General features: G+C 42.4%; 1 protein-coding gene across 4 annotated transcripts in view; it reads right to left on the bottom strand.

The window, feature by feature from the left end:
- Positions 1–13,131, bottom strand: part of ATG16L1 (autophagy related 16 like 1) — a gene marked incomplete at both ends in the record, with an annotated part of 44,287 nt that overhangs the window by 13,343 nt on the left and 17,813 nt on the right. For all 4 annotated transcript variants that reach the window (XM_079709725.1, XM_079709724.1, XM_079709723.1 and 1 more), the window contains 3 exons: positions 5,064–5,135; positions 5,812–5,882; positions 10,354–10,459. In XM_079709725.1, the coding sequence (XP_079565851.1) occupies positions 5,064–5,135; positions 5,812–5,882; positions 10,354–10,459 (249 nt within the window). The remainder of the gene's footprint in view (positions 1–5,063; positions 5,136–5,811; positions 5,883–10,353; positions 10,460–13,131) is intronic.

Genomic DNA, 13,131 nt, shown 5'->3' on the forward strand with positions numbered 1-13,131 from the left:
AGCATCCTAAGAGACTACTACAAGCAACTCTATGCCAATAAAATGGACAACCTGGAAGAAATGGACAAATTCTTAGAAAGGTATAATCTTCCAAGACTGAACCAGGAAGAAATAGAAAATATGAACAGACCAATCACAAGTAATGAAATTGAAACTGTGATTAAAAATCTTCCAACAAATAGAAGCCCAGGACCAGATGGCTTCACAGGTGAATTCTATCAAACAGTTAGAGAAGAGCTAACACCCATCCCTCTCAAACTCTTCCAAAAAATTGCGGAGGAAGGAACACTCCCAAACTCATTCTAAGAGGCCACTATCACCCTGATACCAAAACCAAAGATACTACAAAAAAAGAAAATTAAAGACCAATATCACTGATGAATACAGATGCAAAAATCCTCAACAAAATACTAGCAAACAAAATCCAACAACACATTAAAAGGATCATACACCATGATCAAGTGGGATTTATCCCAGGGATGCAAGGATTCTTCAATATAGGCAAATCAATCAATGTGATACACCATATTAACAAATTGAAGGATAAAAACCATATGATCATCTCAATAGATGCAGAAAAAGCTTCTGACAAACTTCAACACCCATTTATGATAAGAACTCTCCAAAAAGTGGGTATAGAGGGAAACTGTCTCAACGTAATAAAAGCCATATAGAACAAACCCACAGCAAACATCATTCTCAATGGTGAAAAACTGAAAGCATTTCCTTTAAGATCAGGAACAAGACAAGGATGTCCACTGTCACCACTATTATTCAACATAGTTTTGGAAGTCCTAGCCACGGCAATCAGAGAAGAAAAAGAAATAAAAGGAATACAAATTGGAAAAGAAGAAGTATAACTGTCACTGTTTGCAGATTACATGATACTATATAAAGAGAATCCTAAAGATGCCACCAGAAAACTACTAGAGCTAATCAATGAATTTGGTAAAGTTGCAGGATACAAAATTAATGTACAGAAACCTCTTGCATTCCTATACACTAATGATGAAAAATCTGAAAGAGAAATTAAGGAAACACTCCCATTTACCACTGCAACAAAAAGAATAAAATACCTAGGAATAGGGCCTTCCCTGGTGGCGCAGTGGTTGAGAGTCTGCCTGCCGATGCAGGGGACACGGGTTCGTGCCCTGGTCCGGGAAGATCCCACATGCCGCGGAGCGGCTGGGCACGTGAGCCATGGCCGCTGAGCCTGAGCGTCCGGAGCCTGTGCTCCGCAACGGGAGAGGCCACAGCAGTGAGAGGCCCACGTACTACAAAAGAAAAAACCAACCAAACAAAAAAAAAACCTAGGAATAAACCTACCTAGGGAGACAAAAGACCTGTATGCAAAATACTATAAGACACTGATTAAAGAAATTAAAGATGATGCCAACAGATGGAGAGATATATCATGTTGTTGGACTGGAAGAATCAATACTGTGAAAATGACTATACTACCCAAAGCAATCTACAGATTCAATGCAATCCCTATCAAATTACCAATGGAATTTTTTATGGAACCGGAACAAAAAATCTTAAAATTTGTATGGAGACACAAAAGACCCCGAACAGCCAAAGCAGTCTTGAGGGAAAAAAATAGAGTTGGAGGAATCAGACTCCCTGACTTCAGACTATACTACAAAGCTACAGTAATCAAGACAATATAGTACTTGCACAAAAACAGAAACATAGATCAATGGAACAAGATAGAAAGTCCAGAGATAAACCCACACACCTATGGTCAACTAATCTATGACAAAGGAGGCAAAGATATGCAATGGAGAAAAGACAGTCTCTTCAATAAATGGTGCTGGGAAAACTGGACAGCTACATGTAAAAGAATGAAATTAGAACACTCCCTAACACCATACACACAAATAAACTCAAAATGGATTAGAGACCTAAATGTAAGACCGGTCACTATAAAACTCTTAGAGGAAAACATAGGAGGAACACTCTTTGACATAAATCACAGCAAGATCTTTTTTGATCCACCTCCTAGAGTAATGGAAATAAAAACAAAAATAAACAAATGGGACCTAATGAAACTTCAAAGCTTTTGCACAGCAAAGGAAACCATAAACAAGACAAAAACACCATCCTCAAAATGGGAGAAAATACTTGCAAACGAATCAACGGACAAAGGATTAATCTCCGCTCATGCAGCTCAATATTAAAAAAACAAACAACCCAATCCAAAAATGGAAGACAACCTAAATAGACATTTCTCCAAAGAAGACATACAGATGGCCAAGAAGCACATGAAAGGCTGCTCAACATCACTAATCATTAGAGAAATGTACATCAAAACTACAATGAGGTATCACCTCACACCAGTTAGAATGGGCATCATCAGAAAATCTACAAACAATGAATGCTGGAGAGGGTGTGGAGAAAAGGGAACCCTCCTGTACTGTTGGTGGGAATGTAAATTGATACAGGCACTATGGAGAACAGTTTGGAGGTTCCTTAAAAGACTAAAAATAGAATTACCATATGATCCAGCAATCCCACTACTGGGCATATACCCAGAGAAAACCATAATTCAAAAAGACACATGATGCACCCCAATGTTCACTACAGCACTATTTACAATAGCCAGGTCATGGAAGCAACCTAAATGCCCATCGACAGACAAATGGATAAAGAAGATGTGGTACATATATACAATGGAATATTACTCAGCCATAAATGGGAACGAAATTGGGTCATTTGTAGAGACGTGGATGGATCTAGAGACTGTCATACAGAGTGAAGTAAGTCAGAAAGAGAAAAACAAATATCGTATGCTAACGCATATATACGGAACCTAGAAAAATGGTACAGATGAACTGGTTTGCAGGGCAGAAATTGAGACAGATGTAGAGAACAAACGTATGGACACCAAGCGGGGAAAGCGGTGGGGGGGGAGGTGGTGTGATGAACTGGGCAATTGGGATTGACATGTATACACTGATGTGTATAAAACTGATGACTAATAAGGACCTGCTGTATAAAAAATAAAATAAAATAAAATTCAAGAATTAAAATAAAGAAATAGGGCTTCCCTGGTGGCGCAGTGGTTGAGAGTCCACCTGCCAATGCAGGGGACGTGGGTTTGTGCCCCGGTCCGGGAGGATCCCACATGCTGCGGAGCGGCTGGGCCTGTGAGCCATGGCTGCTGAGCCTGTGCAGTGCATCCGGAGCCTGTGCTCCGCAACGGGAGAGGCCACAACAGTGAGAGGCCCGCGTACCGCCAAAAAAAAAAAAAAAAAAAAAGTAAGTAAGTGAGTGAGTGAGTGAGTGAGTGAGTAAGTAAGTAAGTAAGTAAGTAAGATAAGATAAGATAGGAAAAAATATATATCATCCTGCACTCAACTCCTTGCTTTACTCCTCTAAGGGCCTAAAATGTAAGGAAGGCTGTATGTCACTCTTCACTAATTACAGTTTTACTGTATCTCAGTCTAGAATAATCCAGGCCAACTGAACACAGGAAAGAGTACAGGACTCAATCCAAAGTCTCATGTTTCTATTTGTTAACTGTGTGACCTCAGGCAATTCTGTGGGCTTAGCTGAACCTCAGTTTCCCCATCTACCTACCTCACCTGCATCCCCCTGAGGATTAAAAGCAGTAACGTATATAATATACCCGACTACTGGGTGAAACACAGAAACCACTCAGGTAAAAGCCCCTTTCCTTTAGGAAAAATAATGACTGCAGAAGTATTCAACCCCATCTTAAATTTCTGCTAAGCAACTGATGGGTACATAGAGAAGGCATGCCACAGGCTGGACTGTAACACTGCCAGGAGAACAGTCTAGGCTGTTACATGGAACTTTTTCCATGCTTACGGTGCAGGACTATAGGGCTTCAACTGAGAACTCGTTCAAGCATTTGAACAGATGTGTACTGTTGCTTAAGAGGAGTCCAGTCCTGCCTGCAGGAATCCACCTCCCTGTTCCTTCCTTGCAACAAGAACACCAGGCAGGCCCTTCAGCTTTCAGGAGAAAACATACCCTTTGTCATCCTCACATCTCATGCTTTGCACGTGGATCCTCTTTCAACTAAGAATCAAGAATTACCACCCTTTAGGTATTAGCTAGCATCTAACACTGGCCATTTTCCACACAGCTCCTTCAAGAAAATGGAAAGCCCAAGTGATAATAGAACTGTGTGTTTCTAACTATTCTTCTAGTTGCATCCCTGCACCATCGAATCAGACCGTCACAAACTACCTAATGGACCACTTCTATTGCAGCTCCCCACCTCCCTGTAGATTTATCTTTATGAAGTTCATCTTAACATCATGCTCTCTGTTTTTCATGTGGGTTGACACAGAAGTTTGTGTCAAGCTTTTTTTTGCAGGTAAAATGCCTACCAATGCCAAGTAAATCTGCCACCTTATCTTTCAGTAGCCTTTATTTAATGAGCTCATGTGAAGGTTGCTTCAAGCTTTAGAGAAAAACATGTCTCTAAATTAAGCTATGTCTTCTATTAGAACAAAAGTGATATACCATCTAATTTTTGTCTTTGTCTTGGAATCAAAGAGTCTTCTTGGTAGGTTTGGGTTCAGATGCAGATTTCATCAACATCTGATCCCACTGTTTTTGCTTTCCCATACACCTGTTTCCTGGCTTTGAGCTGTTTTCTCTCTCTCATAAGTGTACCCACATGTACTTCTATAGCCTACTTTCCAGTTCTACTTTGTGAGGCGATTTAGTCTTGGGGTGCTTAAGAAACACAAATTATACTCTGGTGGTAAATAGCTGAAGATAAGCTAAAACTGACACCTACCAAAAAAATTTAGTTTTTATGAACAGGAGTGTCCCAAGTCTTTCATGGAAACGTGATGGTTTCCTATTGCAAATATTCTGCAACTGAATACTGGACAAAGTAAGAATGTAAAGTGGAAACATCAATTTTCCTAAGGAGGAAAGGAAAGGGCAGGGGCATTCAAGTATGATTTTCAGGACAACACACAATTCTCTAATCAATCCACCTGCCATTTCCTACACCATGTGACTGGTAAGCAACCACATGAAGTTTGGAGATTACATTAACTTTCCTAACTGGGTCTTACCCGTAACCGATAGTCATCCACAGTCCAGATGCGGCTTGCAAAATCATTTGATGCTGCTAAGAGGTAAGATCCCTACAGCAATAAAGGGGAGGAGAAGAAATGTTAGCCAAAATAGAAGAACTCAGTTCACATGATACAAATTCCCCGATAATCAGGCCCAAGAAGGTTTAGATGCCTATAACTATACACCTGAGCTGAATACCGCTATAACAAGCATTCTGTTAATTTATCAAAATCCCCGTTAAGTTCAGGCCTTTCTCCCGAGCCTGCTCGACCTCCCCTGTAGGCTGTGGATACCTCCAGCTCAAAATGGAATTCCTCCTCCTGTGTTCACTCCCCACCACCTCCCACCTTCAGTAACAGCAAGTACTAATTCTCTGCACCTCTCCAAGTCCAAGAGCTCAGAACCACCGACTCTCCCCAGCCACACCTCCCAACTGCCCCCGTTGGAGACTGCTTGACTCTGGCGCTTCTCGCTAGACCCTCTCCTCTCCACCTGCACTGCCTTGGCCCAAACCGGGGCCTTTATCAAGTCTGGCGACTGCCTTGCTGGGGTATCCCAGACCTGTCTCCCCTACCCAGTCTTCAACACGGTCGTGATCAGCACAGAATTTATAATCTACCTACATCCTTCTCTAACATTAAGACAGAAAATAGCAGAGAAACCAGGTAAGTTTTTAAATTTCAAGAACCAGATGTTTAAAATTGTTTCTAAATTCACCCATTTCCATGGCTATTAGGTACTTACAGCACTATCAAATTCAATGCTTGTAATTCCTGCATTACTGCCGGACAGGGAACCCTTGAACTCACATTTGTCTGCATAAAAACAAAGGTTAAGAAAGGAAGGTTAAAAAAAAAAAAAACCGATGGCAAATCCAACATATCAATTAAAATGAGGCACTTGAAACACAATGGAAGCCAATTAATTACATGGTCAAAAACAGCTTTCCTGCATCTTTACAGAATCAAGTAGCAGGACAAATGGAATAATGAGACCAAAATATCCAGCTGGTCAGTTCCAAGAGCAATGAATGTACAAGTGGGTGCAGAGCCCAACATTTTCCTGTGGGTTCTTACGCTGTTCTTTTCAAGAAATTCAGTGTCATCAATTTCCTTTACTAAAGATAAGTGCAGGAATTTATTTATTTTTTGTTGTTGTTGTTTTTTGCGGTACGCGGGCCTCTCACTGTTGTGGCCTCTCCCGTTGTGGAGCACAGGCTCTGGACGCGCAGGCTCAGCGGCCATGGCTCACGGGCCCAGCCGCTCCGCGGCATGTGGGATCCTCCCGGACCGGGGTACGAACCCGTGTCCCCTGCATCGGCAGGTGGACTCTCAACCACTGCGCCACCAGGGAAGCCCCAAGTGCAGGAATTTAAAAACAGGTCAATTGACCCTAGGGACCAAGTTTGTTATTTTTCAGTAAAATTTTCTACTTTACATAAATACATCTTTGGGTTTGATCAATATTTGCCAACTTAACTATCACTTTCGTAGAACGTGACCATTAGAATTTTAGAACCCAAGTACGAAAAGAAATTTCTACTTACATAAACTGGCTAGTCCTCAGAATTCCAGTAAAGCTAGTTTGGAGTTTCGGGAATCTATCTGTTCACTCTGTATACATGAACCTAAGGTTCTGGCAATCCAATCGCCTGCCAGGGCTCCCCCCCTCCCTCTGCAGAGTCTCCTTCACCAAGAGGCCCATCCATATACCCCCAGGCTCTGTTTTCAAACAGCTTTGGCCACCCGCAATGAAACTTTAAAGATGAGAGTATGAGTCTCAATGATGATGTGATTCAGTTTCCTTTTTAAAGGGTATCTTAAGGATAACCTATATAGACAAGCCAGAAAAACAATTAGGGAATCATTCAAATCAAACTCATAAAATAGGAGTACAGAATAGTATACATTTCAATTAACAGCCTTTTCTCTTAGGACTTCTAGATGCTAATAATAATGATATAAATACTGGTTTGGGGACTTCCCTGGTGGTCCAGTGGTTAACACTCCATGCTCTCAATGCAGGGGCCCGGGTTCGATCCCTGGTCAGGAAACTAGATCCCTCGTGCCGCAGCTAAGAGTTCGCATGCCACAGCGAAGATCCCGTGTACCACAACCAAGACCCAGCACAGCCAAACAAATAAATAAACATATATATATATAAAAAATACTGGTTTGGAGCTGTCAAATACATTTAGGGCCAGGACTATTAACCTGGTGGATGAACCCCTGAATTAATTTGCAAAATATGGCACATTTAATGCCTTTCCCTGGATCCTAGCTTTCATTAGATTTTCACAAGTCAAAAAAAGGCCAACACCTACTAATTTAGGACTTTATTTAGATTAGATCTTTATAGACAAAAATATTACTGCAAATTCTAAAAGATCTCTCTTTGGCTTATGCCTAAAACAGTGGTCTATTTGTTTGGCAGGTGACAAAGTGCCAAAATGTAAGAAATGATCAGTAAGTGCTAGTCTACACAAGAGATTGATCTGAAAAGACCAAAGATCTTATTAAAATCTCTTCTATTTAGAAGGCACTGGGGAGACTATGTCAAGAGCATTTATATAATTCCCAGCAGAGCTGCTGCTTTTGATAGAATGAGCAAAGACAGGTGTTCCTACTGGATGCAAAGTGGTGGAAGGGTAAAAAAGAGGACCCCTGAACTACTTCATCAAAGGCCTCTTGGACTTGGTCTCTTTCAAGACTCAGTAAATATTAGCCGAGGGGGAAAAATTATAGGCCAAGTAAGCCATTTGTGAAGGAAAGATCCTATAATTAGGACACGGCTGATATTTGTTCCTGAAAACTATAAAAAATGCTGCCAGACACTATGTTATTTCTGTAGACCTAGTAGAAAGTTTTCATTTTATTAACACAAATTATGTTCTGGCACAAATTATGTCAGTATTAATTTTGGTTAGTGTTTACTTCCTCTTTAGCAGCAGAAAGGTAACACTATTACTAATCCCTGGTATCTTTAATTTTCTTATAGGTGTTTTTACTGACCAAGGATAAAACGAAAATATTTCTAGTGCTATCTGTATTTAATTGCAAGGCATAATCAAAACAGACTGTGTAGATTTTTATCACAAAATCTCTATTCTTTTTTTAAAAATTAATTAATTAATTAATTTTTGGCTGCATTGGGTCTTCATTGCTGCATGTGGGCTTTGTCTAGCTGTGGCGAGCAGGTGCTACTCTTCGTCGCAGTGCGCAGGCTTCTCATTGTGGTAGCTTCTCTTTTCCTCAGTGCTTTTTTTTTTTTTTTTTTTTTGCGGTACGCGGGCCTCTCACTGTTGTGGCCTCTCCCATTGCGGAGCACAGGCTCCGGACGTGCAGGTCCAGCGGCCATGGCTCACGGGCCCAGCCGCTCCACGGCACGTGGGATCCTCCTGGACCGGGGCACGAACCTGCGTCCCCTCCATCGGCAGGCGGACTCTCAACCACTGCGCCACCAGGGAAGCCCTGTGGTAGCTTCTCTTGATGCGGAGCACGGGCTCTAGGCCCGCGGGCTTCAGCAGTCGTGGCTCGTGGGCTCTAGGCACGCAGGCTCAATAGTTGTGGTGCACGGGCTTAGCTGCTCCGCAGCGTGTGGGATCTTCCCAGACCAGGGCTCGAACCCATGTCCCCGGCATTGGCAAGCAGACTCTTAACCACTGCATCACCAGGGAAGCCCCAAATTTCTATTCTTATGATATGGTTTTATTGTTTTGTAAGTTTCAGCAATTACCATTCATAAGGTGTTTCTGGGTAAAACAGCACAAATTTTGATGGGTTTCAAATAGCTCTAACTGCCAGGGATTTAAGTACTGAGTCATTTTCATGAAAATCAAAGGCCAGGGTAGACAAATTAGGTGCTTTATATGACAACGTGTTCCAGCAAAGGGATCAGTAGATTGCTCTCGCTCTAAATACATCAGCAGTAGTAACACAGGGACTTTCCTGGGAAGCCCGTGCTCCACAAGAGAAGCCACCGCAATGAGAAGCCTGCGCACCACAACAAAGAGTAGCCCCTGCTCTCCACAACTAGAGAAAGCCCATGGGCAGCAATGAAGACCCAATGCAGCCAAAAATCAATCAATCAATCAATCAATCAATTTATATATAAAAAAAGCAGTAGTAACACACATGCTTCTTCAGCAGGTCTATAGCTCAGAGGAGGCTGTTTTGGAAAAAGCAAGGCATCTACAGTCTTAACACTCAAGCTCAGGTCCCAGGTTCCACGACTCCCTGTCCACGTAAATCACCATGTAAATCAAGTAGTGTCTCTGAGTTTTCATCTGTCAAACAGGGGTGATACCCACCTAATGGCACAGGGCTATTGTGAGGATCAGAGGAAATAAAGTAGAGAAAGGTATGATGGTGTTATTTATTGTTGGAGAGTGAGCATGTATGTGCTGCAAGTATGGAAACCGGACAAAGTGGTTCCTATAAAACCCTTCAGTCTATCCTTTGACCTTGCCTAATCATTATTTTTTGGTTGTGCTGTGTGGCTTGTGGGATCTTGGTTCCCTGACCAGGGAATGAACTCGGGCCCTTGGCAGTGAAAGCCCGGAGTCCTAACCCCTGGACTTCCAGGGAAATTCCCTGACCTTGCTTACTAAAAATATATGTATATTTAACTGAATATCAAAATGTTGAAAGTGGGCTATGCCCATGTTCAGAATTCTGGGAGAGGGTTTCACTAACTCTCATTTCCTGTTTTAATGCCATCCCATTTTGAGTACTCTGAAGTCATTCCTGAAACAATGTCTAATCAAAAGAGACTTCAGTCTTGATTTTAGAATCCTTGTCCAATAAGCTATTTGTTAAATACATTTTCCTAGATGATACACCCCTCTGTTTATTCTCAAGCTTAGATACGATGCCAGTCATTTTTTGCTAGGCTATGGCCACTGGCATTATTAAATGCATAAACCACAGCTTGATGTGTAATTTAATTGTAGAGTCCATGACTATAAGATTTTTTATTTTCCTTCTAAAACCTGTACTGTCTTGGAAGATCCCCTGGTCATTACGTATTTGAGAAAACACAAACGCTAACATATCTGTAACTCGACAGCATTCTCAGGTCTACTTGGAAACCCAGAGCAAACATCTACTTGGCTGTATCAGCTGTAAAGGATAACTGAGAGGGTAATAATGCTTTGGTCAGATGATGCCTCACACAAAATACTGTATGTTTCAAGAAGATGAACAATTCAAAGACTGCGTGAAAGCAAGGCCAACCAGATGTCACCAACACAGCTTCTTTCTGTTTCTCACTCCAGCGAGATCTCACCTCCAAACACTTCCCAGAGCTTCACCCTCCGATCCATGCCTCCCGTGGCCAGGAGCCGGGAACCCGGACTGAACTGCACAGCATTGACCTCCCCATCATGAGCGTCCTGCAAGACAAGTGCCCTGTTTCAAACCCAACCCGTCATTCCCAAGAAGAAAGGGCGCAATACCGATGAACACTCTGGACCCCTAACCAAAGGTTAAACACCTGTCATTAAAGAGAGGACCCAATCAAACTTGGGTTCCTAGCCCAGGGTCTCCTGATTCTATTATCATTAAATTCGTATAGTTACAGTTCTGTTTTTTTAAACGCAGTGCAACCTTCTTAAAAAGCATTCAAAATCTGTATAAAGTAATTGCCTAAGGTCTGTCTTTGCATTAATTTTCCTTCTTCTAAGAATAATGTAATTTCAATCTATACTGTACTATGATCTTAAGAGCTTAAAAGTAAGCCTATGGTTAACTGCCTCTTCTGGCCCAGACTGCATTAATACCACATGTTAAACTACATATCAAATTAAGGTATAGCATGGCTTCTTGTGACTTAAAAAAAAAAAAAAAAGCCTTTTGTTTTTTAAAAAGCCTTTCTTTTGGTCTCCCTAATACAAATACATCCTGATACGAGTAGATGCCGGTCCTACTGCCACCCATCAGTGTTAGAGTAGAATCCCAGGTAGTTCTTTCTGGAAACAACACGGCACTACGTGTACTAGCAGTGAGGCCTCTGCCAAGTTCCTTCACTTCCCAAAGCCTCAGTTTGCTGGTCTATGAAAATGGACTTCTGCAGGTTTCGTGAGCTAGGAATGTGCCCGACCATGACTCGGCCTTCGACAAAAGTAGCAGGTGTTATTTTGGCAGAACTTAAATTCTTCACAGGGAGATGTCTGAGAATGGCATCCATATTGGAACACATGATCTGAAAAGGCGGTGGCATTTGTGTTCAAGATGAGAAAGGAAACCAAATAAAAAGCACCCCATCCCAGAATGGGAAGAGAGAATACTAGACATGACTATAATCTCCTCTCTTAAAAGACCATGGATACTGAAATATTTATGAATGAAATACTATGAGATTTGCTTTAAGTTGCTCCAGCAGAAGTGTGGGTGTGGGTGTGGGGGGCAGATAAGATTGGCAAACGTGACTGACTAAAGCCGCCCGACAGGAGGATGTCCAGGAAGTTCTTTTACTCTCTACTTCTGCTTATATTTGAAAATTTCCATAATCAAAAGCCAGGGGCGGGGGACCCTGCAATACATGAATTATAAATACTAGATCCTTAAACCTGTCATCAATCACTTGCCTAAAAGGTCATTTTGGGAATACAAAATCTGATCTTCACATTTGCTTGGGACTGAAAAAGGTGCCTGAAATATTGAGAATGTGACTCATGAACTGACTGGAATATAAACATGATTTATTATTACTTTGCTTGATCTGCTTTCTCTCCACCCTCTCGTGTCCCAGTGCTGAAAAGCTGTCTGACGGGGGATCAGACTTTTTACCTCCATACAATTCCGTTTTCTTTGTAATGATACCTTTCTACTTTGGAGGTCTCAGATTGAAAACTTGAGATCATGCACCATCACAACCATGGCTGCCTCTCATCAATCTCCTGTATGGCCGGTTCTGTTGGATGCTTGTCAGCTGTGCACTGCTCACTCTCAGAAACACACACTGACAGAATCCCAAATTATCAGCTGCTCCATTACCCCATACACACGACTTAAATGTGACAGGAGGGAAAAAATGGGCTGCTGGGAGCTGAGGGCAGGGAAGGGAATGTGACATTAAGTGCAATCAGACCTTTTACCAATCATCATTGACCTCCGAGGTGCCCAGGCCTGTTAGAGAATCACGGGAGTGGAGCGGGAAGGGGCCTTAATGGTCCCCCGCCCAACTCCTCATCCACAGCAGGACTCTCTTTACAACAACCAAGGTGGCTAATCGCTCAGCCAGTTCACTGTATGGAAATAACCATTAAAGTTCCTCTCTACGCCTGGAACTGAAAGCTCTCCCCATATAAACTCCGTCCCACTTTTACAGCAAGCCTTTCTCTCCCCACACATCAGCTCCTCCCACTCACCCCACGCAACCCAAGAGTTAACCCAACTATTTGGGCTTTGCTCTATTCTTCCATCCTCCACCCCATCTGCTAGCCCTGAGCCAGGGACTCTACAGTTCCCCAGGCCGGTTGCATGTCCGCTCAATTACCCCAGCCAGGATCCGGATTATCCTTTAGTACTAGGACCCAGCTCCACACTCCAGCTGACAGCCGTGGTATCACAGTGGCTTCTGCCCAGGAGTGTCTCCGGCTTCCAGCTATGTGCTCCTAATGGTCAGAAGTCACATGGACCTGAGTATAATTTGTGAAGCCAAGAGCTGCCCTACTGACCTTCCAAGACAGACCAGTGACTAGAAACTCTAAATTGGAGCCAACCGGTGACAACGATTGCATGAATTATTCTCTAATTCCTCACCATCCCAAATTAGCTCTCCCCTTGCCACACCCCCCCACGCTACCCATCCTCTCAGCCAGTCCTACATTACAGAGGGTGGCTGCAAATAAATTCTGTTCTCTGAAGAGAAGCAAAATACACTAATTTTACTTACCTTATCAAAGCAATTTTGCTTTGCTTATCAAAATATAATCAATCCTTTCTATCAGACAGCCAACAGGTACAAAAGTTCCATATGAACAAAACAATAAGAGAAAGCTTAGCTGCAGCAGGAGAAAGGGTCCTTTGTCAGGCTCTGTTTCTTTATGAAGCTTGGTGGGCT

This window comes from Hyperoodon ampullatus (assembly GCF_949752795.1).
Source record: "Hyperoodon ampullatus genome assembly, chromosome: 8".
Lineage (NCBI taxonomy): Eukaryota > Metazoa > Chordata > Mammalia > Artiodactyla > Ziphiidae > Hyperoodon > Hyperoodon ampullatus.